General features: G+C 35.0%; 1 protein-coding gene across 2 annotated transcripts in view; it reads left to right on the top strand.

The window, feature by feature from the left end:
• Positions 1-27,592, top strand: part of ADGRV1 (adhesion G protein-coupled receptor V1) — a 511,472-nt gene that overhangs the window by 31,042 nt on the left and 452,838 nt on the right. The window contains exons 2-11 of one of the 2 annotated variants that reach the window (XM_044780002.2): positions 5,276-5,460; positions 7,692-7,841; positions 8,951-9,046; positions 10,997-11,101; positions 13,203-13,316; positions 15,238-15,803; positions 16,158-16,428; positions 16,813-17,142; positions 23,009-23,185; positions 25,385-25,608. In XM_044780002.2, the coding sequence (XP_044635937.2) occupies positions 5,276-5,460; positions 7,692-7,841; positions 8,951-9,046; positions 10,997-11,101; positions 13,203-13,316; positions 15,238-15,803; positions 16,158-16,428; positions 16,813-17,142; positions 23,009-23,185; positions 25,385-25,608 (2,218 nt within the window). Of the gene's footprint in view, positions 1-5,275; positions 5,461-7,691; positions 7,842-8,950; positions 9,047-10,996; positions 11,102-13,202; positions 13,317-15,237; positions 15,804-16,157; positions 16,429-16,812; positions 17,143-22,695; positions 23,186-25,384; positions 25,609-27,592 lie in introns of those variants that run through there. The other variant, XM_070517787.1, reaches the window with a different exon arrangement.

Raw genomic sequence — 27,592 nt, 5'->3', positions numbered from 1 at the left:
GATTCAGTCTCTGTGGCTTGAAATCATTCTATAGATATGTCATCTATTCATGGTGATTTATTTCTTCCCAGTACTTTTAGAGCAGCTTTACTTCACTTTCTAGAATTATGGCTTCTTCCTCATAGGAATCTGCTTCAAAGGAATCTGTCATCCTTTCGTCTCTTCTGTACAGATCTTCAGTATGGCTGTTTCCACCTTCCCTTTATTTTCTTCTGATCAGATAGTGTGTTTCCCTGCTGGTTGTTCAGCATTCCTAATCTGGGTTTAAATTTCCCTTTGACTCATTGAGTCTTTTGGAAGAGATCTCTTGTTCTTCATTTTTGTTGTTCTTCTCTCTCTCTGTGTCGGCTGTGAGAGTAGTTCTCTTTATCTCTACGTGCTAGTCAAAGGGTCATTGCATCCCTTCAATTCTGCTAATAATGTTTGTACTTTCACCTTGTCCTGTCACTCACAGAGGTTGTACAGTTGTTTATTCTGAAACTTCAGAAGATAAAGATAACTTTCAAGTTGATGAAAACTTTTGTATGAAAGTTGACTACTGCAAAATCAATTGAATTCTTATGTTTTTCTTTACATTGTCATCTATTGGGTCTTGAGTCTCATTTGTTTATTTTATTCTATTCTGTTTCTACAGACTTATTGAAACTTAAAATAGGAGACTATTCCCATTTACTCAGAATATACTATACTTGCTCCCCTTCCTAAAGTACCAATTAATAAGAGACAAGATGGGAGGGATGTAATATCCTAGAAAAACAGGATTTAGAATTCACTGGTTATTATGACATATTGTATTGGTGAGCGTTGTTTTATAAATGACATTTAATATGTTTATGTGCTAAGTAGTCAAAGTGGGGAATAAAGTTAGCAAATACCAGTAGCTTTTCAAAAGAGAAGAAAGAGCTAGGCATCCAGGAAAAAAGCAAGAGAAAGGAGTTAATGCCAGGCTAATTTAAAGAAGCATGATACTGGCATTTTAGCGACAATCAGAAGGCATTAACTTCTACTTCCAAGGGGTCTTCCACTTGGTATATCCTAATGTAAGTTCACAGTGTCACAGATTGGAGATTAGTGGATAAATATTGATGTTGAAAGTGACAGAAAATGCACCCCAAACTGGCTGTAGTAAAAACGTAATTTATCTCCTCAGTGACTAAAAGGGCCAGGGTAAAGCTGGATTCAGGAACCTAAGCTTGATTGTCACGACTTGGCTCCTCTCCACCTCTTGGCTCACTCTTTGGCTGTGCTGGTTTCATTTCCGGGCTTGGAGGAAACTGGCCTCAATCAACATGATCCCGAATCTAGCGGTAGAGGAAATCCACATCCTTATGCTTGAGCAAAAGTCTCAGAATTGTGTCTTATTGGTTTTGATTGGCCTGATCTGAATCATATGTCCATCCTTGTGAGTATCTTGGAGCCAAGGACCATGTCTTATGGATCTCTGTGTCCTCAATGATTAGCACAGGGTGTTACACAATGTATCGTAGTGCTTGGTTTACAAATGGTATACCAAACTGTAAGCTGCTCTTCTGAAAGCAACCAATTTGCATTGTAGGAGCTACTCTAATATTTTCCTGATTTTAATTTTGAAATATTTTTTACAGAATTAGATGACTTGTTGAATAGGCTGAATATGATTACTAGAATCCAATGACCTGACACTTTGTGCCTGCATGCTGTCAGGACTCTATCAAAACCTTGTAGTACAATTCAGGAAATAAGCAAGAAAGTAACCTAAATCTCATATTGTTTTAACACGATAAGAGATCTATTAAGAGATGAGAGATCTATTGGCTGAAACAGCTTTCATTTCCTTTGAATCATACTGAGCAAGAGTAGGAGGTGTGAGGAGAACATGGGTGATAGTTGGAAATGAGAAGCTTTGAATATTGGAGCACCACGCCATTACAGAGCAGAGGAATGACTCAGTAATGCTAAAATTATTCTCTCACAATTGTGACAGAATATGAACTAAGCACATCATGATCTTTGAACATAGGTTGTTTGAAATTCATTTTGTAGAGAATTTTAACATGGGGGTCTGATTGGTCATGTAAAACTTTTATTAAATCTAATAAGAGAAAAAGTGACCTGAAATAGAGATAAGACTTACATGTTGTGTCAGTTACTAATGCCTACTTTTCTGACTTTAATAAAGGGAATTCCAAAGACTAGTTTTTTATTATGATAGAGGAAAATGTACCTAGTTACTCTAAAAAAGAAACTATTCAGCATTTGTGTAATTACGCCTGTCTTCTAATGGGAACTTCACTTTCAAAGCTTTTTCTTCATCTTTTAATTTCTGTTGAATGCCAACTTTGCCTCAGCATCTTTTCTTACAAGTTGAAAAGATGAAAGCAGAGGAGATTCAATTATCAATGATGTCACAGAATTTGAGGCATTTCCAGTCATGCTTGTTTGTTCATTTTGCATAATCTCAAAACTCACTGATGTGCACCAATTTAAAGTGAATTTACTGACTTAACTGCAAGATCTTGGGGCTCTAATTGCCTGGGAAACAGCAAGAATGCACCATTCGAGCTCATTGGTCCTGACATTAAAAGATGCCGTTAAATATTTAAAGTAGTCAAGAGAACTGTAGTTTCAGTTAAATAAAGGTAGTGTTTATCAGAATAATAAGGTGCAAACTTTTAGGAGACTTGTAATTATGCAGTTTTATGGTAGTTTTGGTTATTGTGCATGAATTTAAAATATTCAAATGCTTGGAAACGTAGCATGAACTACCTACCATATTATTCAAGATGGTGATTTGTGATTTGTAGGGACAAAATGAAAGAGGCAATATAGTGTGGTTATTGGGTAGAGTCTGGAGGTAGACTCTTGGGTTCAAGTCCTTCCCAGCCACTTACTTAGCTAAATAACGCTGCATATGTTAACTAAACTGTCTGTGCCTTAGTTTCCTCAGCTATAAAATGGGGTTAATGATACTGGCACCTTCTTCATAGAGATGTGAAGATTGAATGCATTATTGTGTATAAAGTATCTAGACCACCACTATATAAGCATTTGCTGTTATGATTACTTTCTATAGACCATTACAGTTTTTCTTCAGGATATATGGTATCTTAAAATGCAGTATAGTAACATGTAGAAAAATATATGAAGTCTGCAGTAAGTTCAGGCATATCGCATTGAAAAATTCAGTAACTAACTTAAATCAAAAAAGGGGTCTACTGTATGTCTACTCCAGGACACAGTCCTCACACTGTAGGACAGTGTATTTCAAAGTGTATCCCAAGGATCCATTGCATTAGAATCAACAGGGCTGCTTATTAAATGCAGATTCCTGGGCCCCACCCTTAACTCACTCAGAATTTCTGGGTGTGCAAATCAGCATTTTAACGAACATCTGAGTTGATTCTTATGTAGGACAGATTTTGAGAACTTATGTTCCCAGTCGTTCATGATTACCCCTTCTCATGCTGGAAGTACCTTCGTTCTTTCTCACTTAGAACTTCAAGTGTCTTCTCTCAGCTCAAGGTTCTATCACATCTCATGTTCAAGGAATTGAAATTTTTCTTTCAAAATCAAGGTGGACCAAAGTTGATCTTTTTCTTTGACATCCAAGGCATGGGTTGCTACCTCCTCACCGCTCCCTTCTGTATTCTCTTTCTCATCCTTAGTTCATGTCTTTCCCACTATTTGTCAGTAGTGTGAAGTCATTCTGGCTTTAGAATTCCACAAAGGATCTTCAGCTGTCCTTGGTTTAGCCAGTACTACTCCCAGTTTCCTGCCTCTCCCTGGCTTTGCCTTTTTCCTTCCCTTTCTCTCATCTTTTTCATTTTCTTTCTTTTGGAATGTTCCTGGCTTAGAAGTCAGGGAAGAGTTTGCAGCTGCTGAGGGAGAACTATTTTGTTTCTTCTCCCAAGTTCCTCAGCCCCTGGCAGGCTTTCTTAAAGAGAAGGCACAGGTGGAAAGAATGCCTGAATCCTCCAGAATCTCTGTCCCTATAGGCCTATGTCTGTTTCCTGGGCTCCCTATGAACTGCACATCCCCGTCTATGGATTTGCAGCCATAAACAGGTGAGCCATCATTGAGCAATCTCAGACAGCATTGTTTGAATATACTGGACCGAGAAAATTGCATTGAAACCCTAAAATATATCAAGAACTCCTGTATTTGGTGGTTCCTAAATATAAAGCCATGTGTAGCCATGTGGAAATACCACATGCATGAAAATTTTATTACCTCTTGACCAAGGTAAAGATTAATAGGAAGCATTTTGGCTCATAGAGTACATAATGCAATTCTCCTTTAAAACGCATGAACTTGTTATGTTCGTGTGACTGATCTCATAGATCCATTGGAATCTTAATGATCCGTGAGATAAATTGTTCACATTTTTAGAGGTACATCTACATTACAAAACAGCAGTGCTTTCAAGAGGCCACTGCACTGTTGTGCCTTTGAAAGCACTTGAATCACACAGTGCTCAAAGTACGAACAATATTGTTGACTCATAAACACACACATTGTAGTAAGAGGAAAACAATAAGTTATGGAAAAGCAGGAAATATACACTTTGCTCAATTTGCTTATTTTTTAAGCAACTTGGACATTTTCTAGCAAGTGGTATTAGTGTTTCCTTTAGTAAAATGGGAGAAATTTAAGTCCTGGAAATTTATGTCTTCTTTGAAAGGATTAGCATTTCCTTGAAATAACCAAAATTTTTGAAAAGCATTCTCCAATAAGACAAATTTCAGGAAAAAGTAGACAAAAACAGGAAATCACTTTACTAATAAATAAATAAAAATTTTTAGCGTCAACTGCTTTATATGCCAGTTTCAAGAGTTCTGTCATGTTGGTATGATCATCAAATAAATAGATGAATAAGTCTCATTAAATTTGATAACTTTTTAGTTTTGTCTTGTATTTTACAGTTTCATTTGGGGGAAGATGGGCTTTAATTCAATTTCCATGTTGCTGCTTTGGTTTTTCTTAGAATAAAGTGGAAGGTCAGATTTTTTAACAAACTAAATTTAATAAGTTTAAGGCTAGTTATAACTACTATCTTGGTATAGAATTTAAAGAACAAAAAGTAGTTATGAATAGTAAAAGAGAACCATAAGAAGCAATGTGACTTTCAACTTATTTCTGTGATTACGCATTTGAATTGAATGGCTTAATATTTGATATATTTGTCTTAATCGCATACTGTCTAATTCTTTACTCTGTGTTTATATCTGTAGACAGCAGAATCTAATGAAAATGTGTTAGATATGTTTTGTGAACAAAATCTTTTTTTTTTCTATAGGGATGTCCTCTGCATCTTTATTAGTAAATTTTCTTTTAGCTTTACTCATCTGTTTTGTGTTTGGAGAAACGGAAATAAGGTTTGGCGGACAAACAGAATTTGTAGTTAATGAAACAAGTACAACAGTTATTCGTCTGGTCATTGAAAGGATAGGAGAGCCAGCCAATGTCACTGCAATTGTATCGGTAAGAAATGATTGTGGTTCTGTTCTTAGCAAAATAATATAAAATTTCTTAGTCTCAGTGACAAGGATTTTTTTTTACTGTTTAAGATTCTGAGTAATTTTGTTACGATAAATGATTTGCAAATACACTCTTCCATGCGTATCTTTTATAGGTTTACAGAGTGCTGCAAGGCAGCCATGTGCATTTGACAATATGAGTATTGTGAAGATACAGACTGATTATTTTAAAATACTCATATATTTATTTTAAAACAAATAAACAAACATATCAAGTATTTTTAAGTGAAAGAACATTTTAATTTGGATTCTCGTTATCTCTGCTCAGATATATTATCTATTGTCAGGTGGCTTAGAGAAAATATATGAAATATTTAAAAATAGAGAAATGACAATTTAAAAGATCCTTAGTTTTTATTATATCTTCTTTTTTAGTAGATCTTGAAAGTTCTCATCACAAGAAAAAAAATTTTTTGTAACTATATGTGTTGACAGATGTTAACTAGCCTTATTGTGGTGATCACTTTGCAATATATACAAATATTGAACCATTATGTTGTACACCTGAAACTAATATAATGTTATATGTCAAGTATACCTCAATTAAAAAAAAGAGAAAAGAAAAATACTGACAATTCTAGAAAATAGGCTAAAGATTAAAAAGAAACCAAAACCTTACTTATGTCAGAGAGCTCTTTTTGGGGGAGAAATTAAGTATATTAACTTAAGTAGAAGTTTGGTGGAATTCATTAAACTATTACCTGTCCTTCACACAGTTTAGTTATGGATGGATTGTGTGTGCATATGTTTGTGTCTATGTTAAACTGGAAAGTAATGTCACGTTACCACTAAGGCTATTGCTATATATGAGGCCCAAAGTATTTGAAATTTTTGTATTCGAAAATAGGTTTTTAAGCAATAGATTAAATTATCACCTTGTGCAACACTGTAGAAAGAGAAAAGAAGAAAAATTATCTATGGGACAAACCAAGTATTATAATTTTGTACATTGCTTTTAATTTTTAATTTATGACATATGCATACATTTATTGAATTCATTTTTAGTTTGAGTATATATTATATTTGATAATCTTTTCATATAATTTTGGTTGTATCCTAATATTTTTTTCACGTTACTCTATCATTTTCACAACTTTTCTTGATGGCGGTGTCATCATTTCCTAATCATTCCTCAACTATGTTTTGTTGAGGTTGCTTCCAATTTTTGCTGTTATAAATGTTGCCCTGATGAAACTCTTTACATACGTGTCGATTTTTGCATGTTTTTGATTGTTGAATTATTTTTTGGATTGGATTGCTGTGTTTTTCTGTTTGTTTCAGCGGCTCTTGATACTTAATGTTTTCTAAAAGACTGTGCCACTCGTGTAAGGTGTGAGTACACATTTTCCAACACCTCTGATGGCTTACTTGGATTTCTCAAGTATTTAAAACTTAATTTTTACAAATGAAAACTAGAAATTCACTAAAATTTCCCTATAAATGTCTTTCATTTTTTATTTGTACAATATCATAGCTTTTTCTAATAGCCAAATTATTCATTTTGAGTTCTTGGCGAGAGAAATCTCATTTCGATTTGCACAAGAAGCTGCTCCTTTATGATTTCATAATTATTGTTCCCATGAGAATCTTATTAGCAGTGCTGATGTTACAGAATGATGTCTTAGAAAGTTAAGGAAAAGTTTATAATGACTAATAAGTTTGGAATCCTGAAAGAATTGGATCTTTATTGAAGTTGTAGGAGAATATAAATAAAACTTCAGGTTGAAAGTTTTGGAAAGAGCAGTTTCTTTGAAACTTATGGGGAAAATAATTCATTTTCCTGACATATTTTGGCAGGCTACTTCCACCTCTTCTTTGGGAGAGTTTTGGCCTCATTTTGTCTTCTTAGGTTTGCTGTAATCCACTTCAGATATATCAAGAGACAGAGAAAAAAATTCACATCATTGCTTTCCTATTTAATTTTTATGTTTCTAGGTAATGAATCCTTTACCTTCTAGGGCATAAATATTTTTGTGTAGAATCATTTCTTTTTATAATGTTTTTTGAAGGTGATTTTTATCAGTTAAATATTTGTTTTGTTTTTTACATCCTATCTATAAACACCAGTGTCATTTAATGATTCAGGTTTTTGCTGTTGATTGCTCCGGTTAGCATCAGTTTTGCTTGTCCTGACACTGTGTTGTGTAAGAACAACTCATATTTTGCATTTGATAGCTGTATGGAGACGACAGTGGTGACTTTTTTGACACCTACGCTGCAGCTTTTATACCTGTTGGAGAAACAAATAGGACAGTGTACATAGCAGTGTGTGACGATGACTTACCAGAACCTGATGAAACTTTTATTTTTCACTTAACATTACAGGTGAGTCCTATTTCCTCCTTATCCTTAAACTCATAAAAATCTTGGAACCCTTAAAAATCTTTTGCTCTAGAGGTAAGCCAATTTGGGTGACTTGTGGTTTTCATAGAAGCCAGAACTGATAACCTCCTCAGCAATTCCATGGTCTGGTTATTCCTCAGACAATCTTGTTTAGAAGATTCTACGGCTAGTTTTTGGATCCATTCAGCTTATTTAGAATTGCCGTGACAGATGCTCAAGAAAACCTTGTCTTCCCTTTGGCTCCTTTCTCTTTTATTCCTCCCAGAGTACCAGATGCACAAAGAATGACCATGACTTCTGAGTTCAAAGGAGAAAGATACAAAAAACAGGCATGGAAGTGGGAGGTTCTATGCCTTAGAATAAATTCGGAGTACCCCTGGGAAAAACGCTTGAATAGCCTAAGACTTAATTGTCTTTTATGGCTTGATCTAGTAGGTTGAGGCAATGACTGCTAACACTGCTCCAGTTGATTTTTTCCGAAAGGCAATGAGAATTTGTTTTAGAATGATCGTATCAGTATGATTAAAATTTTTATGAAAATGATACTTGAAACAGCTATGTTTTGCTTTGCTGAATCCTTTCTTTCAGTTTCTTTTATGCTGCTGTTGCATATAAATAGAAATGTTGCAGAAAACTCTTCCCATTTTTATTAGAAAAGTTGTTTTAATTTTTTATCTTTAATTTGGCTCTCATTTATAGAATAACTAATTCTTAAGTTTCAGCACCTTCTATAAGAGAAGAATCATGTTTGAATAGAATTTCATACTACTTACTTAATTCTCTGTTATATTAGTAATGATATTAGAGTAATTATTATGTAGTATTACTAGCTAGTGATTCCTTGTAATTATAATAAGTTATGTTTTAATAATCAGTGATTAAAGGTTTTAAAAACATTTTTGAAGAATTTTTATTTGAGATTTCTTTACCATATTGACTCAGTTTGAATTTATTTTCTTTATCTGTGCATTAAAAGTATACTTGTATTTTTATTCACATTCTGAATAATTACTTAAAGACAGAAATTCTGTGAAAATGATTTTTTCCTCCTGTTTTTAATTTATTAATTTGTTTTTGGGCTTCTGTTTTAGAAACCTTCAGCAAACGTGAAGCTTGGATGGCCGCGGATTGTTACTGTGACAATATTATCAAATGACAATGCATTTGGAATTATTTCATTTAATATGGTATGGTTACAGTTTGATTAATATAGTGGTCGCTAGATAGTAGTTTGTTAAATGTTTTGCTTATTTCTCATGATGTTACCTAGTATCAGCCTGTCTTTTGATATTTAAATAAAATTTACTCTAACTCCATCCTACTCCACCTTCTGTAGACTGTCCATTTGCTCTACCTAACATTTCTTTAAATCAAGGAGACCTGTAAGATCAGGGTCATCTCTTGTCCTAACCTCTGTCTGCTGATCGTTGCACCTGACTCAGTTATTACCTCCTCTGGGTGGTCCAGCGTAGCTCGGATGTTGTCTGAGTCAGTTTGATCTGCTGTAACAGAATACCATAGACTGGGGGCGCTTAAAAACAACAGAAATTTATTACTCACAGCTCTGCAGGCTGAGAAGTCCCACATCAAGGCTTCAGCAGGTTTAGTGTCTGTTGAGGACCCACTTCCTGGTTCATAGTCAGTTTTTTGCTGTGTTTACATATGGCTGAAGAGGCAAGGGAGCTCTCTGGGGTCTCTTTTCTAAGGGCACTAATCTTATTCATGAAGGCTCTGCCCTCCTGACCTAGTCACCTCCCAAAGGCCCCACCTCCTAATACCATCACATTAGGGGTTAGGATTTGAACATATGAATTTCGCGGGGGCACATTCAGTCTGTTGCAGATGTTGTAACCCAGTTTGTTTTGCTTGATTTCCCTAACTGCTGCGTAAAGAAGGCTTGTCTGTTTTTCAGCCTCCTCTGAAAGTTTGGAGTGACTAGGAGACGAGAAAAACATATTGAAAGAATGCTGAAAAAACCTATAGTGAACTTAAAATGGAATAGCAGACATTACAGCTCTTAAAAACTCTATAGTCAATCCCCATCCTGAGCTTTCCCCATTAATTAGTATTTTTTAAAGGTTAAAACTCCATGTCATCCCCTTAGTTTTGCTCAGTAGTTCATTTTTTTCTCCCTTATCACCGAATTCCTGTGTCCCTGGCCAATCCTATGTTCAGAAGGTTTTATCTTTAGAAGCAAACATACAAGACAGGTCCCCGCTTGAAAGAAATTGTTTCCAGCTCTTAAAATAAAACAAAATTTATCTCAAATCCAATTAGACTTGGCCACTAAGTTTTGTACTACAATAACCTTCCTGTTATGGAGTCCTTTTGAATCACGTTACTAGTTATCATTACTAAAATATGATGTGATACTCCCCAGCTTTTAATGTAGTTTCCAATTTAGATTGCTACTGCAGTTGGTGTATTGTATGTCATTTTCTTAGTACCTTAAATTTTCTTTGAAAAAAGGTGGGTTATAGGTAAATATGATCTTTGTAGTTTCAGTATCTTTATTAAAAAATCTATGTGGATCATGTCAACAGAGTAGACATTTTGTAACCTCCATTATATTGTCATTTACAAAATTATTTCTATTTGAATGTTAATTATGAAGCAGTCTCCCTTAGTTGCTTAATTTCTCTCTATACTGTTTTTCCTCTACACTCACTCCCAACTTATCATTCCCAACCTCATACTGATTTGTTTAAAGGTTCCATCCTTTCTTCCTTCCTTTCTTTTTCTTGATCTTGTACATTTAGCTTCTGAGAATGCATCCTAGTCTCTAGCATTGGTCCCAGGTCCCTGATTGGTGGAGTCTTCATGCTTCAGGCAGCCTCTGACAGGGCACCTGCCCTGCGTGCTTAATATTTAACTATTCAGCTCATGGAGTTGCTAAATTGGCTGGCTTTGGTTCCTAGGCTGGATGATGATGATACAGGTGATGAGGATAACATTGATGATGACTGTGATAATGGTAATAGCTTTTCATTAGCTACAGTTAATTAATGCTAGGAAATGCCACATTCTTAGAGTCCAATGTGGATTGATTTGTCTGTGGAAGTTTCTAAGGTAACGGTTTGCACCACCTCTTATCTCTTGATTGATCAGCACCTGATTGTCTTTGTTCTTTCCAATAGCCTTTCTCAGTCATGGTGAGTGAGCCCAGGGGGAGAAATGAATCTGTGCCTCTTACTCTCATCAGAGAAAAAGGAACCTATGGAATGGTAACTGTGACTTTTGAGGTAAGTCTACTCTGAAATCACTTTAAGTGGTAGCACTTTAGAGTTCATAGCAGATGGCTACAATTTTAAAAATCAGGATCCCTTGTATAATAAACGTATTATTAATGTTTAATAAAAGTGATATAAAAGTAAATACCTCTATTATCTGATAAATTTCATGGTTATTATAAAAAATGTTTTCCTTGCTGCTTGAATATACTGTGCTTACATGAAACACACGATATCATTTTAGATATGGGGTAATAATAAACCACGAAATAAAATAAGAAGAATATTAATTCTATAAAATTTGTAGAACCTTTATGATAAACCTTTTCAAGGATTTAAAAATGCCTATGGGTTACTTAGCCTTATATAAGATTATTTAGCATGTAGTCTTCCCCCATTTACATTCCCCATTTTTAAAAACACATTTAATGGTGGTGTTTTTAACAGCACTCACACTCCACCAGGGAGGTTCACAGATGTTACAGCATTTGACATGAATAAGATAGGCTGTGGTGAGGTGCATTTCTTAGGATGCTGGCTGTAACTATTCCATTTTATTGCTATCTGACCACATGTATACCATTGTGTCACCATACTGCCATTCTTTGAGATATATGTTTAAATCTTCAACTAACTTTTGTGTTTTATGAGATGCAGAACATGATCATATGCTATTTTCAAACAGCATTAGAAAGTTCTGATACCAGTTTCTGCCTTAATATATTAATTATAATATCAATAAAGTGTATAATTGTGGCATAGTTTCTGATTTCTGTGGCATAATTGTACTGAAAAATGGAACAGTTTTTACTTCTGCTTATAGGGACTACATCATGTGGTGGGTTATATTAATTACATAAGACAGTAAAATGGCATAAGTCTATAATTCATGGAAAAACATGGTGAACACTAATTAAATATGCAAGTTCTACACAGGAAGCCTCAGGCAGTATTTCATGTACTTAGGAATATGCACTTAGATAATACATTTTTGAAAATATATCTGAAACTGAATATGGGAGAAATTGGAAAAAAATTGAGTGTAGAAAGGATAAGGCATCATCAGGTTACAGTGTTTTCAACTTGCCTATAGCTGTCTGAAGTTATTTTACTGGGTCTTGAGCCTTTTGTTGTGTTGAAATAATTACAGTTAACATTTGTGGGGCACTTAATGTTGCCGTATGCTGTTCTAAGGGCTTCACACTGAGTGTCACTGCGTATAAGCAGCAACTCTTCCTAGTACTCAGTCCCCCTCATGCCCTTCTGAATTTTTTCTCCATAATGCTTATCATCATCTGACACATACACAGTTGATTATCATTTGTTCCCTTTCGCTAAATGGAAGGTCCTTGTGGGCAGAGAGTCTGCCTTGTCCACTGCTGTGTCCTTAGGTCCTAGAGGAGGTCAGGTGTGAGGACTTAAATACTTTTTGAAAGGAATGATTTCATTAAATCTTTACATCTACTCTGTGAAGTAAATATTATGATGTTCATTTTAAAGATGAGGAAAATGCAGCACAGAGTTGTTAAATACCTTGCCCAAGATTACACAGTCAGTAGTGGAACTGGTGTTTGATTCTCTTACTTAAGAGAAATTACTAATTTTGAATACCTTTCTCTCAAGAAAAAATATGTTTTTTTCCTCAGGTTTAATGTAATGGTTGAGAAAAAAGAGAAGGTTCTTAGAAACCATATAGTTTAGGGGCTGGTCCCCTGGCTGAGTGGTTGGGTTTGCGCTCTCCACTTCGGTAGCCTAGGGTTTTGCTGGTTCGGATCCTGGGTGTGGACATGGCACTGCTCATCAAGCCGTGCTGAGGTGGCGTCACACATGCCACAACTAGAAGGACCCACAACTAAAATATACCAAAAAAAAAAAATCTTTAAAAAAATGAAAAGAAAGAAACCATGTAGTTTAATGTAATTATAGTCAAGATCTATAACTATATTTTAGGCCTTGACTATTAATTAGGACAGGCTTACATACAGGTCAGTATAATTCTTGCAAAACATTTTTAAGTGAACTTCAGATTTTTGTCAGCTGACATCACAGTAATGCTTTCTTACTCTTGTGAAGTATTTTGTATTTATTGATGGCATTGTGTGTTTCTTTGCAGGTAGAGGGGGACCCAAATCCACCTGAAGAAGATTTGAGTCCAGTTAAAGGAAATATCACCTTTCCCCCTGGCAAAGCAACAGTAGTTTATAACTTGACAGTCCTTGATGACGAGGTGGGATAATGTCAGATGCTTAAATGGGACCAGGACTCTGTATTACAGACATGTTAGAGAACATGATGTCAAGTGTTAAATTGTGTTCAGTGTTTGAAATTATTCAAGAACATAGTCTTATGTAAAGTTATTGTATTGTGGCCAATCATACTTTAGCTATAAATAGCTATTTTGTGATATATCTTGTTAATATTTACCTTATTTAATTCACATTAAATTGTATATCTAAAAGCTGATGAACTTGAATGTAACTGACAACCATGCATAATCCAAAAATTTAAGCATTTTGTAAGCTCTGATAATTGATTTTTGTTAGTGATTTCAGTTTTGAACAGGTACAATACTAATTACCCAGCATAAATATTGTACTATAAAAGCGAAGAAAATTCTGCTGCAATTGATATTCTTTTGTTTGGGTCTTTTAAATGTTCACATTCATAGGAAGGCTTTCATTATTTTCACATTTCACATTGAAGCTACCAAGGATTGAGATATATAACATGGCTAGTTTAACTGCTGAGGAGAGAATGAATTTGAACACTGTTAAGCAAGGATGTTCCTCATGAGCTAAACAAGAGAAAACAGGACTTTTAATAAAATAATCTTAGTATTGCCAGAAAAAAAAAGGAAATAGCTGGGAACTTATAATCATCCCTTCACCTTCCTACAAAAAATCATGAAACTGCATCACAGAAAATCACAGCAAATCCCAGGAGAAGGAAAAAAATAAATCAATTAGAAGCCATGCTTTGAGAAGAGTATTTCTCTTGAAAAAATGAAATATTAAGTAGTATTGAAAACTCTAGTTCATCTGGTTCTGGAACCTAATAAAAACCTTTTGTTTTTAGATCCCAGAACATTGAAAGGTTATAATTTGGGACAGTGATTAATTATACGTTTTAATTGTAAAACTAAATCATCTTCTGAGCATCCAATATGCAGCATGGTGACTATAGTTAATAATACAGCGTGGGATACTGGAAGGTTGCTGAAAGCAGATCTGAAACGTTCTCACCACACACACACACACACACACACGAGTTAACTATGTGAGGTGATGGATATGTTAATTATCTTGATCCTGGTGATCATTCCACAATGTGTTTTTTTATCAAATCACTACATTGTAAACTATATATATTACAATTATAGTTGTCAATTATTCCCCAAAGAAGTTGTGGAAAAAAAGATCATCAATCAAATCATAATATTTTATTTTTTGAGACAAATAGCATTACCTTTTATATTGCTATTGATGGAGGTAAAAAGATGTATTATTTTCTCTTTCCATTCATAAAATAGAATTCATAGTGAAGGAAAAGCTGAAACAACACAGTGGAGATTATTCCTGGGTTTCACTTTAACAATGTCAACGTTTTGCCTAATAGTGAGTCTTATAGCTTATTCTCCAGAAAGGCATGATGTCTGTTTTGGGAATCATATGATTAGTATCATATGTTTAACCTTTGAATTAGAAACCATTTAGAAGGAAGCAAGAATAATTCACATGGTTGAAAGCTGACAATTTGTATATGATGTTTAATATAATTGTCCAGATTCTTCGGAATTCTGCTTCTTACCCTACCAACCTGATAAAGCTAGTAAAAATTTATGTCCATTTTTACTGTCAAGTCTTTCGAGTTATCTAAAGATCGACCAAGGTTGAAAGACATTATATGTCATTACCTCTTCATACCATTGCCTTATGAACTTTTCCTTCCTTATCTAAACTATATTGTTTACCTTTGGAAAATATTTTATTAAATGGACACTAAAGAAGCCTCTCTATCTGCTCCCTTAAGTTAAAGATTTTTTTATTTCTGTGTAATTGTATAGAAACCTAGTGACTTTTTACACTTTGGTTTCTTTGCAGCCATTCTGGCTATTGATTTTTTTTGCCACTGTTTATATTCTTTGACAGGTACCAGAAAATGATGAGATGTTTTTGATTCAACTGAAAAGTGTAGAAGGAGGAGCTGATATCAACACCTCTAGGAATTCAGTTGAGATCATCATTAAGAAAAATGATAGTCCTGTGAGATTCATTCAAAGTGTTTATTTGGTACCTGAGGAAGACCACATACTCCTAATTCCAGTGGTTCGTGGAAAAGATGACAATGGAAATCTCATTGGCTCTGATGAATATGAAGTTTTGATCAATTATGTTATTATAACTGGGAATTCAACAGCGCATGCCCAGCAAAATTTAGACTTTATTGATCTTCAGCCAAATACAGCTATTGTTTTTCCACCTTTTATTTATGAATCACACCTGAAATTTCAAATAGTTGATGACACCATACCAGAGATTGCTGAATCATTTCATGTTGTGTTACTAAAAGATACCTTACAGGGAGATGCTGTCCTCTTAAGCCCTTCTATTGTACAAGTCACCATTAAGCCAAATGACAAACCTTATGGAGTCCTCTCATTCAACAGTATCTTGTTTGAAAGGGCAGTTGTAATTGATGAAGATACCACATCAAGGTATGGTTTCTTTTAAACTCATTGCTACATTTATTTTAATATATTATTCCAAGATTTAATATTTGTGATGTTGGACACAATGCTTAACTGTTAAAGAGTATGTGGGTTTTTTTCTGCTATAGTTTCACTGTTTTCTTATTTTGAGAGTGATTTGAATGTGCAAGTGAATTCATATTATGATGGTTTTCCAGGACATTTCTACATATCTACTCCTTAATCTTAAAAGCAATCATTCTTTATGATATGGATTATGCTTTTACCAATATCTGATGACCAACGTGACAGTGGAAAAGCCTATCTAAGGGAAATAGAGTGTCTTATGTAACCGTATATATTTCTTTTAAAAAATTCTAGATTTGAAGAAATTACAGTGGTTAGAAATGGTGGTACACATGGGAATATTTCGGTGAACTGGGTATTGACACGGAATAACAGTGATCCCTCACTGGTCACAGCAGATATCAGACCAAGTTCTGGAGTTCTCCATTTTGCACAAGGGCAGATGTTGGCAACAATTCCCTTTACTGTCGTTAATGATGATCTTCCAGAAGAGGCTGAAGCTTATCTACTTCAGATTCTTCCTCATACAATACGAGGAGGTGCAGAAGTCAGCGAACCAGCAGAGGTAGGTCTCTTGTTATGCTTTACTCGTGTGAGTATTTCTGAGCTATAGAAGAGCCAAAGAATTTGATCACACAGATGACATTTATGTTTAGTTTGACGTGACGGGAAGAACAGTGGTTTTGGAAATAATGGTTGCTTCCCTTGCTCAAGGTTGTTTCTTCTGTAAATAATAAGTTTACTCTTAAAAAATTCCACAAACCATATTAGAAAAGTTTTCACATCTGCTTTTGATTCATTTTTTACTCTATTACAGATAAGAAGTGATCATTTTTAGATATGATATAGAAATAAGTATAAAAAAGTTCGAATAGCCTAGAAAATAAACAGTTTGGTAATCTCAGATGTGAGAATTCTGCACTTTAATATTTTATTCCTTTATCTGTAGCTTTTGTTTTACATTCAGGATAGTGATGATGTTTATGGCCTAATAACATTTTTTCCTGTGGAAAATCAGAAGATTGAAAGCAGCCCAGGGGAACGATATTTATCCTTGAGTTTTACAAGACTAGGAGGAACTAAAGGAGATGTGAAGATGTTTTATTCTGCACTTTATATTCCTGCTGGAGCTGTGGACCCTTTGCGAGCAAAAGATGGCATCTTAAATATATCCAGGAGAAATAGCCTCATTTTTCCAGAACAAAAAACCCATGTCACTACAAAATTACTGATAAGAAATGATGCGTTCCTTCAAAATGGGGCTCACTTCCTAGTACAGGTACTTTAATGATTAAAATAATCTCAACGTTGGTTAAATTGCAAGTGTACTTATCTTTGTGAGAGAGTTAGCTAACCATTATTTTGCCCTCAGTTATAGTTTGGATTCTGCTATTGGTTGCTAAAAGTTATTTAGGAAGTCCAAAGAGAGACTGTGTCTGCTCCTACTCCTAAGGCATATAAGGATGAATAAAACAAGGGTTCCGCTAAAGTTAATATTTTTAATCAGGTGATAATAAAAGTGTATCAGACATGAAATGCAGGTCAGAATATAATGGAAGACGTTATGGAGTAACTCACAGACTGTTAATGAGGGAGGGCCAGGAGAGAGAGAGAGATCTACCATTCTTTTAAGTTGATGTGGGGAGACGTGATATAGGAACGGGGTTTGTAGGATAAATATGTTTTTCATCATGCAGGGAAGGCATTCCAGGAATAAAAAAAGCAATATGAGAAAAATGTAGATACTTTTAAATAATATACTTAAAAAAATCTGTTTCTTCTGTTAACTGTAGATAGAATCTCTGGATTTTCATCAACTTAATAAGAAGAAATAAGGGCCCTATAACATATTCTTCCTTCTTATCTCTTTTATTTCTTAACTTTTACTAACCAAAGTATTATTTTTATTGCCAAAGTTTGAAACATCTGCACTCACTTATGATACCATGATTATGTTTTCCATGCGTTTGATATTGGTCGAGTCTGAAAATTAGAAAGCAATGAAGGGTGCTTATCAAATTTTGTGTATTAAATAAATTTAATACAGAATCAGATAGTGCAAATGGATCAATAAAGAAAGGGCATACAATCTTATGTCTCCATACATTTTGCTAACTGAAATATATATCAAATGAAATCTCATAGTCCAATAATTTCTTTGAATCATGCCACATTTAAATTTGTTTCATATTTTTGCCTAGACTTGGTATTATGGCTTATTATTGCTTTCTCTGGAGTTTGTAATTGCTCCTTTCTGTATGCATCCTCCCCACGGTAGGTCTTCCAGCTGTCTAATATACGTCAAATGTTGAGTGTAGCTCTACTAACTGCTTTCTACACTGGCTTCACTCCTGCTTCTTAGGACTGTCTTTACTGAACTCCTGAATTTTCTTGATCTCTTGCCTTTTCCTTCTTGGATTATGTTTTAGTTTTGTTGCAGTATAGCTTTCCTTAAATACATGTGCAGAATAGGAATGTGCAAGGTAAACGTTTTGAGTCTTTGAGCAGCTGAAAATAAAACGTCATATTCACACCGACAGTTTGGCTTGGTAGAAATTTCTATATTAAAATAATTTCTTTTTCAGAGCTTGGAAGGTATTGTCTTTTAGCTTCCCGAGTTGCTGATGACAAATTTGAGGGGAAAGAAATTATTTACCTTTGTGGGTAACTTACTCTTGATCTCTGAAAGCTTTTTTTCCCTTGGCGTTCTGATTTTCCCAGGGCTGTGTCCCACCTTGCTCAGCACTCAGTGAGGTGGGCCCTTTCATTCTGAAGACTCTTGGCATTGTTTTTAGCTGGGCCACCGCTCATGCTTGTAATGTTTGTACATTTCCTGAAGACTCCTGGTGGAGGGGTCTAGTGGGTGACCTGTTATGGGGATATATGATTTGTCAGTATGTAGAGGATTCCTTTTTGTAATATGCCTTTGCAGAGGGAGACCTTTGACAACGTCCCCAAAGGTTTTGTCACTAGTGATGGGAGATCCTGATGTTCATCTTCATTGTTATTGCTATTATTATTACTATTTTATTGTGTTTTCTCAAAAGGGGGAAGTTAGGATACGATGCATACTTCTGTCTATGAGGATACCACTCTTTGGAGGGCCCTTGAATTTCTCTTCTTGGAGTGATGGGTGAACAGAACATGACGTTATTCCCAATTGTGTCTGGTCCCCCTGTGGCCTGTGGAATGCTCTTGTGAGATGACAGGCCAGGTGGCGGGAGATCTGGCTCACTAAGGTGGAATTGAGCAGGGGGTCAAGCCCACGGCCCTGGCCCTGTTGAGCAGGAAGGTAAATCAACTAGAATGCTGCCACCAGGGCACATTTGGAGATAGATTTAGAGATTTTTTTAGAAAGCTTTAAGTTTGGCCTTATACAAAAACATGTCATAACTTACTCATAAAAGATGGTTTAATTGATATGTGGAAACACATACTGAGTTCACCAGTTTGCACTTAGGGTAGCATTTCCTAAACTTAGGAGTAGTTTTCAAGAGTCTCTGGGAGATAATAACTTGTCAAATGCAGTTTCAGAATTTAATGAAGGTTTTTGTTTTTTGTTTTTATTTTTGATGTCAGTGTTCTCCTTCACCTTCTCTGTTATCGATGGGCTCTGGATTCAGAACATTCTCATTAATATATGTTGCCTTAGTCAGTTTGGGCTCCTATGAAGAATCCCGCAGACTGGGTGGGTTAAACAGCAGACGTTTATTTCTCACAGTTCTGGAGGTTTGGAAGTCTGGGCTCAGGGTGCCAGCATGGTGGGGCTGGTGAGAGTCCTCCTGGTTTGCAGACTGATGTCTTCCTTCCATGTCCACACATAGTGGAGAGAGGGGGAGCAAGCCCTTTGGTGTCTCTTCTTATAAGGGCGCTAACCCAGCATGAGTGCTCTGCTGTCATGACCTGAGTACCTCCCAAATGTCCCATCTCCCAATTTCCATCCCACTGGGGATTAGAGTTTCAGCCTCTCAGTTCTGAGGGAGCACAGACATTCAATTCATAGCATATGTTTAAGGGTTTTTTTGGCCCTAGTATCTCAGTGTTCAGTTTTCCCTCCTGTCTATCTCTAATCTTGCATAGGTCCCAACCATACGAGAACTAAATTATTAAAACAAGTGAATGAAGCCGAGATTTTTCCACTGTTGCCTTTGCTTTCGTGGAGGCCTGGCCATCCTGGCATTCCTATCGTGGTTGCAGTGACTTGACATGAGTGTGAGGACTGATGATGCAGAAGGCTTGATTTTGAGTTGTAGAGAAGCTTTCTGTGTCCATTTTAGCTTTCTGATTTCTTTTCTCACACTGGCTCCAAACCAGTTTTTCCTGTGAGTAGAGACCCCCTAAATCTATGCCAATATTAGTAACCATTATATTAAACTCTTAGTCTTTTGAAAACATCCAATATCTCTATCCAAGTAGCTACGCAGAATCCCAATGTAAACAAAACCTTATTAAGACCCTTCTATGGGTCAGATACTATCTCGCTATTTTATTTAAACATTCTATATGAACATGATAGAATTTATTTTTGATGACACTTGAGAAGTAAGGAAAAACTTGAAGAAGCATGTAATATCTGAATTTTGGTGACCATGGGTTAGAAATCGGTTTGCACCACTAAATCTAGACTCAATTCTTTATCTGTCTTTATATTCAGTTAAAAAACAAAGGTCTTACAGTGCCGATAGTTGATTTAACACTTTAGGAAAAAAAGGCATTATTAGTCACTGACATAATTCCTTGAGGTTCAAAACAGCTAGGCTCTGGAAGGCTGGTTGGCATTAGAAGGTTGTGTAGTTTGTATAGTACATAATGGATGAGCAGCTCAAGAATAGGAGGCATCAGACTCTGTGTGGAAAGTTGAATGAAACTGAAGAAAGGAGAATCTGAGACATGAGCTCGTCATTCTTTAGTAACCCTCTCAGCTAAATACATCAGTCTGAGAGACAGCTTTTGGCAGGCTTGGGCTTACTAATGTGCTGTCCCGGTAGCAAACTGTCTGAAAGCAAAGAACGACTCCTCATGAATGGAGCAGTTTGATTCAGCAGAGGCTTAAGGAACACAGACAAAAAGGCTTAGAGACTAGGAAATAAGCCATGTAAAATTTGCATTTTCCTTTTGATCAGTTCATTTCATACCCTTCTATATCTTCTTTCCTTATATTCAAAACACTATATTTAGAATTCTGTAACAGTTGTGATAAATGTAAGTAAAATATGACCATTTTTCCTCCTTTCTTTTTAGAAAGTTTTGAAGTAAAAATATATTGAGTTTTTTCCCTTGATGTTTTAAATAGTATTATCAGTTTAGCTCTTTGTGAGTATACGGGAATGAAAATGTTCACCCACAAACACGCACTTACTCACCTATGACCAGTGTATTTTAAAGACATCTTTGCCTCCAAAAAATGCACACTTTGTATTTGTATGCCATTCAAATAGTATATTTTACTTGTTTATTCTTTGTGCTATTTTTAAAGATAAATACATATATATGTATGTGAGTAGATATATTTCTTTTCTCTAGAAAGAATGACAGTTATTCTTATTTGGTTTTAACTATATGTCTTTGCATTTTATTTTATAAAGTAAATGCAGTATACTAAAGAATCACGTTTTATTTTACTTGACTTAGTCTACATACCAACATTTGGCAAAATTAGTCTAATTTGTTTTTTTCTTTTACTCAAATGAATATTTACCAAATATGGAATTTTTTGTATCTTTCTCCTGTATATGATTTTCAAAGCAAAGTGTGTGACATTTAAAAAAGGCATTTACTTTTGCCCTTTAAAATGTATGTTGTTCTCACAAGATGTGAGTATGTGAGGATAGTACCAATCGTGTCCACTGGGGAAAATCAACTTAAATCTCAAGACTCTACTGGTGATTACTTAGTGCATCATTTCCACATTACAAAGCCTAACAATCCATAATGTCTCATTAAATTCAAAATTGCTTTTTAATTTAAAATCTCTATGCTTTTTGCTGTCTGTAATGATTATCTGTTCCTACATTCGAGTGAACACTGTGAGGATTGATACGTTGGATTTTGAAAAAGTTAGAATAGTGCGATGTTGAAGGTTTGTGATATATCAGGATTCCTATAGAGCTCAGCTTGTGTTGAGGGATATTTCAACAAATATTTATTGTGTAACTGCTGTGTTTTCAAGTCTATGTTGTGTATTGGGAAATGCTGCGAAGGACACAGGCCCACAAAATCTCTGTAGTCCTATTGGGAAGTAAAAGTCTGGAACACACAAAATGCTAATAAGCAAGCAATATGTGAAACTTGTAATTAAGTTCTAAGTTTAGTGAGGGTAGCAGTAGAAATTCAGAAAAAGATAGAATAAAGAGAGCTGGAGAATCTAAGGAAATCTTGTCGGTAGAGAGGGAAATTTAACTGGTCTTTAAGAGTGGGTACATTTTGGACTTGTGCGATAATGGAGGCCATTCTACATGAGGAGAACACCATGATAGTTACTCTGGTGGTCATGTTCATTAACTGTGGGACACTATATGTTCTATGTGTGTTGCATTTTTTTAAACATTAAGTCACATTTGGAGTTCTTAATGGTCTTCTGATGGTGAATTTTCTCTGACAGAGAAGGAGAGTGGGTGACTGATCGAAGGTGTAGGTCAGTGGAAGAGAGGAAAGAGATGTAGACAGCTCTCTGATACTTAGCTTTAACGTCAGAGTAGTTGGATGTAGGCAACAAGGAAGAAAAGCAGGTGCTGGGGATGATGGTGATGACAGGACATGGAACAGAGATAGTGATTTCTATTTTGGACGTTCTATTTGTAAGCTGTCTGTGTGACATCTATGTCATATCTAGTGGCAGTTGGTTATAAAGACTTGGAATTTGAAAGAGAGATCCAGAGAATTTAGGGAGAGGGTATGAAATTATAAGAAGGGCTAGGGAGAACGCTGGGGAATAATAATACCTGGGGAGCAGAAAGAACTCAAGAAGCCAGTGCAGGAGATTGAAACAAGATGGTGAATGAAGAAGGAGGAGAATGAAGTTGCCAAGTTATTGGTGGCGTTTACCCTGTTTTCTCCATGCAATTAACACTTTTTTTTTTTAGTTTTAAATTTTTGTTCTTTTAATTTTCATCATTTTTTTTTTTTTTTTTTTTGGTTTGTTGTAGTTGGAAACTGTGGAGTTGGTGAACATAATTCCCCCAATCCCACCTATAAGTCCTAGATTTGGGAAAATCCGAAATATTTCTCTAGTGGTTACTCCAGAAATTGCAAATGGAGAAATTGGCTTTATTAGCAATCTTCCAATCATTTTGCATGAACCAGAAGATTCCACTGCTGAAGTGGTAAGTAGGCTTGATGGGGTCTAATGAGTCTGAGATAACGTACAGACACTATCTTTTTATTTTTGTAGAGTTAGCCTATAGAGTTAACAGACCTTGAAAAGCTTCACTGTTTACAGCAGGCCTTCAATATGTAATTTGATGTAAGTAACTGATGAGTGTGTGATTGTCTATCAACTTTTGCCATATTTGGTAGAATAAAATTAGAATTAATTGCTCACAGCAAAAGAAGAATATTTTGATGTGACTGCTTTTAATACTGCTATGATATTTGATAGAGTGATATCAAGCCAAACATAATTTTTTTTTTTATTGGCCAAGTCATAGGTACCACAGCTATCCTTGACCTATTCCATGGCTGGGCACTCCTCATGTTTGCCTTGGGCAGGACTTTGCGGTGGCTGCCTTGAGTCCTCTGCTTGGTGGTGGAGGTGATGTGAATAAAGTTGTGGAATGTCAAATCTTAGGAATTTTATGTTATGTATATGGGTAAATTTTTGCACACACACACACACACACACACACACACACACACACACACATAAAAGCATGCTCACATATACAGCACCCCTCTCCTCCTCCCACTCTGGTTGAATTTTCCCACCGTCAATCTGGGATGGCTCTGACCTTCAGCCTTACCATTCCCTGAGTCAGTCTGTCCCTAATACCCCATCTCTCCAAGTCTGTCACATGTAGATTTGATTTAAATTGGGTTGAGGTTCAGATCAGGAATGAGGAGAATTGTTTTTATCAAATCCTCACGTCAAAATATGGTGACTGCAACGTCCTTTGTTTGTGTATTTGATCCTATATATTGGCAGAGAAGCTTCATTTTTCAAGATGGTTTTGAGTTTTTGTATTTTTCTTAATACATTGTTTCCTTTTAAAAATTAAAAAACGAAAATAAAGCATTTAATTTGTTCTTAAAGAGTGAATTGTTTTTATTCATTTATCTTATAAAGCTGTAAAGTTACTATTTCATATTTTTTTCTTGAGGAAATTGGCTTTTAGGAAAACTTTTGGGCCCGTGAACCTGCATTCTCTTCCTCCTGTGAACCCGCTGGAAGAGTGGGCATTTCCTTGTTTTCTCTGTTCCGTGGACAGTCCGGGCCACGCCCACTCTCTCAGGGGGCGTTGACCCCTGACTCCCTGGGTCGGGGCTTGGGGGTTGGGCAGTGGGGGGATGGGGGGGGAAGATAGGGGCCCAACCTTCTGTTCCTTTGCTCCCTAGTCTCCAGCCCTGACTGTTGCTAGCCGAAGTAGCAAAATGGTTGGGGAGGAAAACAGCTTCCCTTTTTTTCAAGATGGGCTATGTTAAGGAGCAAGGAACAAAGAGGATACTGTCTTAGAAGCTTAAAAAGAATAGCATATCTACTGTTAAGTATTCATTTATATTCTTTGTTTGAAAAAACTTCATCATGATCTACGGTGATCCTTTCATTATGTATATTTAAAATGTACTGCACTTAAATAAAGCTACCAAATACAATCTGTTTCAGAATTATTATAATAGCCTCCATTTATTTAGCTCGTACTATGGAGAGGCACTCTAATCCTCATCACAAACTTGTGAATAGGGAATCACTAGCTTCATTTCACATATAGAAATTGAGATCAGAGAGGTTAAGTAACTTGCCCAGGGTAACCCAGAGCCATGATTTGAGTATCTGATTTTGTTTCTACTGTTAGAAACATTCCTTATTCTTATATTTTAGTGTTTTCTTATATTTCTTCCTATCACTTTAGGATGCATTTTACCTAACGTATAATTTTACAGTTTTAATCACAACAGTTTATTTTTCAGTTTATACTGTGATATTACATTAATCCCTTTTTCAGAGACCCTCTGATGGAAATTTATTCTTTAGCCAAATTATTCCATGTTTTTTTATAATTCTTTGGCTTTTAAAATATTTGTCTTTTGTTAAGACAAATCCCAGGTTAAGCATATTTTTGGGTGGAGGCAATTTCATAGATAAATTTGACTGGCAACAACTAATGAAAAAATAATTATATCTTGTTTTTTTCATGGCTAAAGAGAAGGCTTGTTCAGTTGTGTTTTTAATGTCATTTAACAGTTCTCTTCTCTATGCAGAATACGTATATTCATATAATAAGATGTGCACGCACTAACTGAAAAGCTTGTTGGATTCATGAGCGTATATTTCAGAATAAGTTGTTCTGTTTTTTTCTTTTTATAAGGTGTACATTCCGTTACATAGGGATGGAACTGATGGCCAGGCTACCGTGTACTGGAGTTTGAAGCCCTCTGGCTTTAATTCAAAAGCAGTGACCCTGGACGACATAAGTCCCTTTAATGGCTCTGTTGTGTTTTTATCTGGGCAAAGTGACACGACAATCAACATTACTGTCAAAGCTGATGACATACCGGAAATGAATGAGACGGTAACGCTTTCTCTGGACAGGTACTAACCCATTTGGGCAATGTTTAGTAACATTTGTATGTTTGAGTTCTATGAAATAATTTTGTTTTTGAATTCTTTGCTCCACATAAAGTAAAAAGAAAATGGGTAGATAACGTTACGCTGAGCTTTTCCATTCTATGTTGATGGCTTCTGGTTAGACTATCGATATTATGACATAGTGAACTTTTACCCTGCTATTTATTGTGAAGAAACGTTACATAGAGAATTTGTGGGAGATATCGGGTAAATCTTAACTATAGCTAATATGTTGCTATATAAAAAAATAGGCAGCAACAAATCTGAAATGTTAGGGTAAGCAAACAGCTCTGCTGGCTTCATTTTCAACTGGGGAAAGGATTAGAGCTTTTTTGAGTCAGTAAAAAGAAGGCGTTAATCTTCAGATAATGAAATTCTCTTTTTACATTGAATTTAAGTGTTAAATAATACTTATTTTCCAGAGAATCAAAAATAATATAAATTTAAGGGATATTTTTCAGTAGTAATAAGGATATACTTAACATTTTTCAGTGAGTAATTTATATTAAGACAATATCACAATCTCTCAAAGAGAGGTTTTTTTTTCAGTAATTTAGAAAATCCGTCCAAAAATGAAAAAAAATATACTGTGTTTAATTGATGTTAATTTTTAAAAAAATTGAAACTAAGCTTATTGACTACAGGTCTCTTTATGTTACGGTTGATACATATTAAAGAAGGTTAGTGTGACCTGAAGGCTTTGCAAAATTCATATTTTAGAAACAGTAAAATTCACAGATAAATTCAGTAGGAGTTATTTTGTACTATATTAATCAGGACTGAAGTATTAAGTAATAATTAACTTATGTAACCCCTAGTCTTCTCTATACTTTACTATCAGCCTCTTGTAGGTTTTTCTTTCTAGGTGTTTTATGTAAACACATTTCATAAATGTGATGAGTTGTTTTTTATTTTTCTGTGAAAGAAAAGTGCAGAATTTAGGGAACATATTTATTGAATGTCCACTGTTAATTTTGTTTGCTTTCAGAACCACGTTATGTTTAGTTCCTTTTTTTACATGAAAAGTAAAACAACACAAGACAACAACAAAATAGGCAGACAAAAAAATCAAAAAGTGAAAACCAAATACAACATACACACACACACTGTCTAAATGACTTATGGTTTTAATATATATTTTACATTAACTCTTAAGAAAGCTATTTCGTGTGATGGAAAAAAATCAGTGAAATGTAATGAAATGTACACTGAAAATTATTATTTTTTCACTTGTGCTTTTTTCTTTATGTTTGCGTACTTATTAAATCAGTGGACACAAAAAAAAAACCTAAAGAAAAATGAGCAGCAATTATAAACCAAAGATGTAGCAATTTGTAGAAACTTTGTTAGCTCAGCTAAGAGTTTCTGCTCTGCACTAAATGTTTGAAGAATGATTTAAATTATACCTCTCTAAGTTCAAGTGACTATTCTTCATATTCTTTCAAAATAGTCAGTTTTTTAACCCTACCGTGTAAACTTTTGAAATTAATTAGATATACTTTTTGGGTGTTTTTTTCCCTCTCTCTTTCCGATGGGTGAAAATGGTACACAAGGAAGTAACAAAGAGTGGAGCAGAGAATTTTAGAAGTGATTGGTTTCTCTCTTTTCAAATATAGGAAGTTCAAATTTATACTAAAATGTTTTAATTAGTAAGTAGATCATACTTGTATTATCTCAATTGTGCGTGAATAAGAATGAGAAAATAACACTTGAGTGTTATAAGACATATTTAAATGAATGTGAGAATAAAATTTATGATTTGAAATAACATATTTTATCAAAACCTGTCTCAATTTTGCAAATTTTTAACAAAACTGAAATGAAAGAATGAATGAATGCTAGTAAATGTGAGTACAATAAGTTACAATATAACATTGCAACAAAAGATGATACTATATGGTGATATAGTTTATAATTTTCTCTTAAATTTAGATGCAAATTCTCTATA

This window comes from Equus asinus, chromosome 9, assembly GCF_041296235.1.
Source record: "Equus asinus isolate D_3611 breed Donkey chromosome 9, EquAss-T2T_v2, whole genome shotgun sequence".
In the NCBI taxonomy this organism is placed as follows: Eukaryota; Metazoa; Chordata; class Mammalia; order Perissodactyla; family Equidae; genus Equus; species Equus asinus.
Note: the sequence above shows the minus strand (reverse complement) of the source record. Positions and strands in the feature narration are given on the sequence as shown.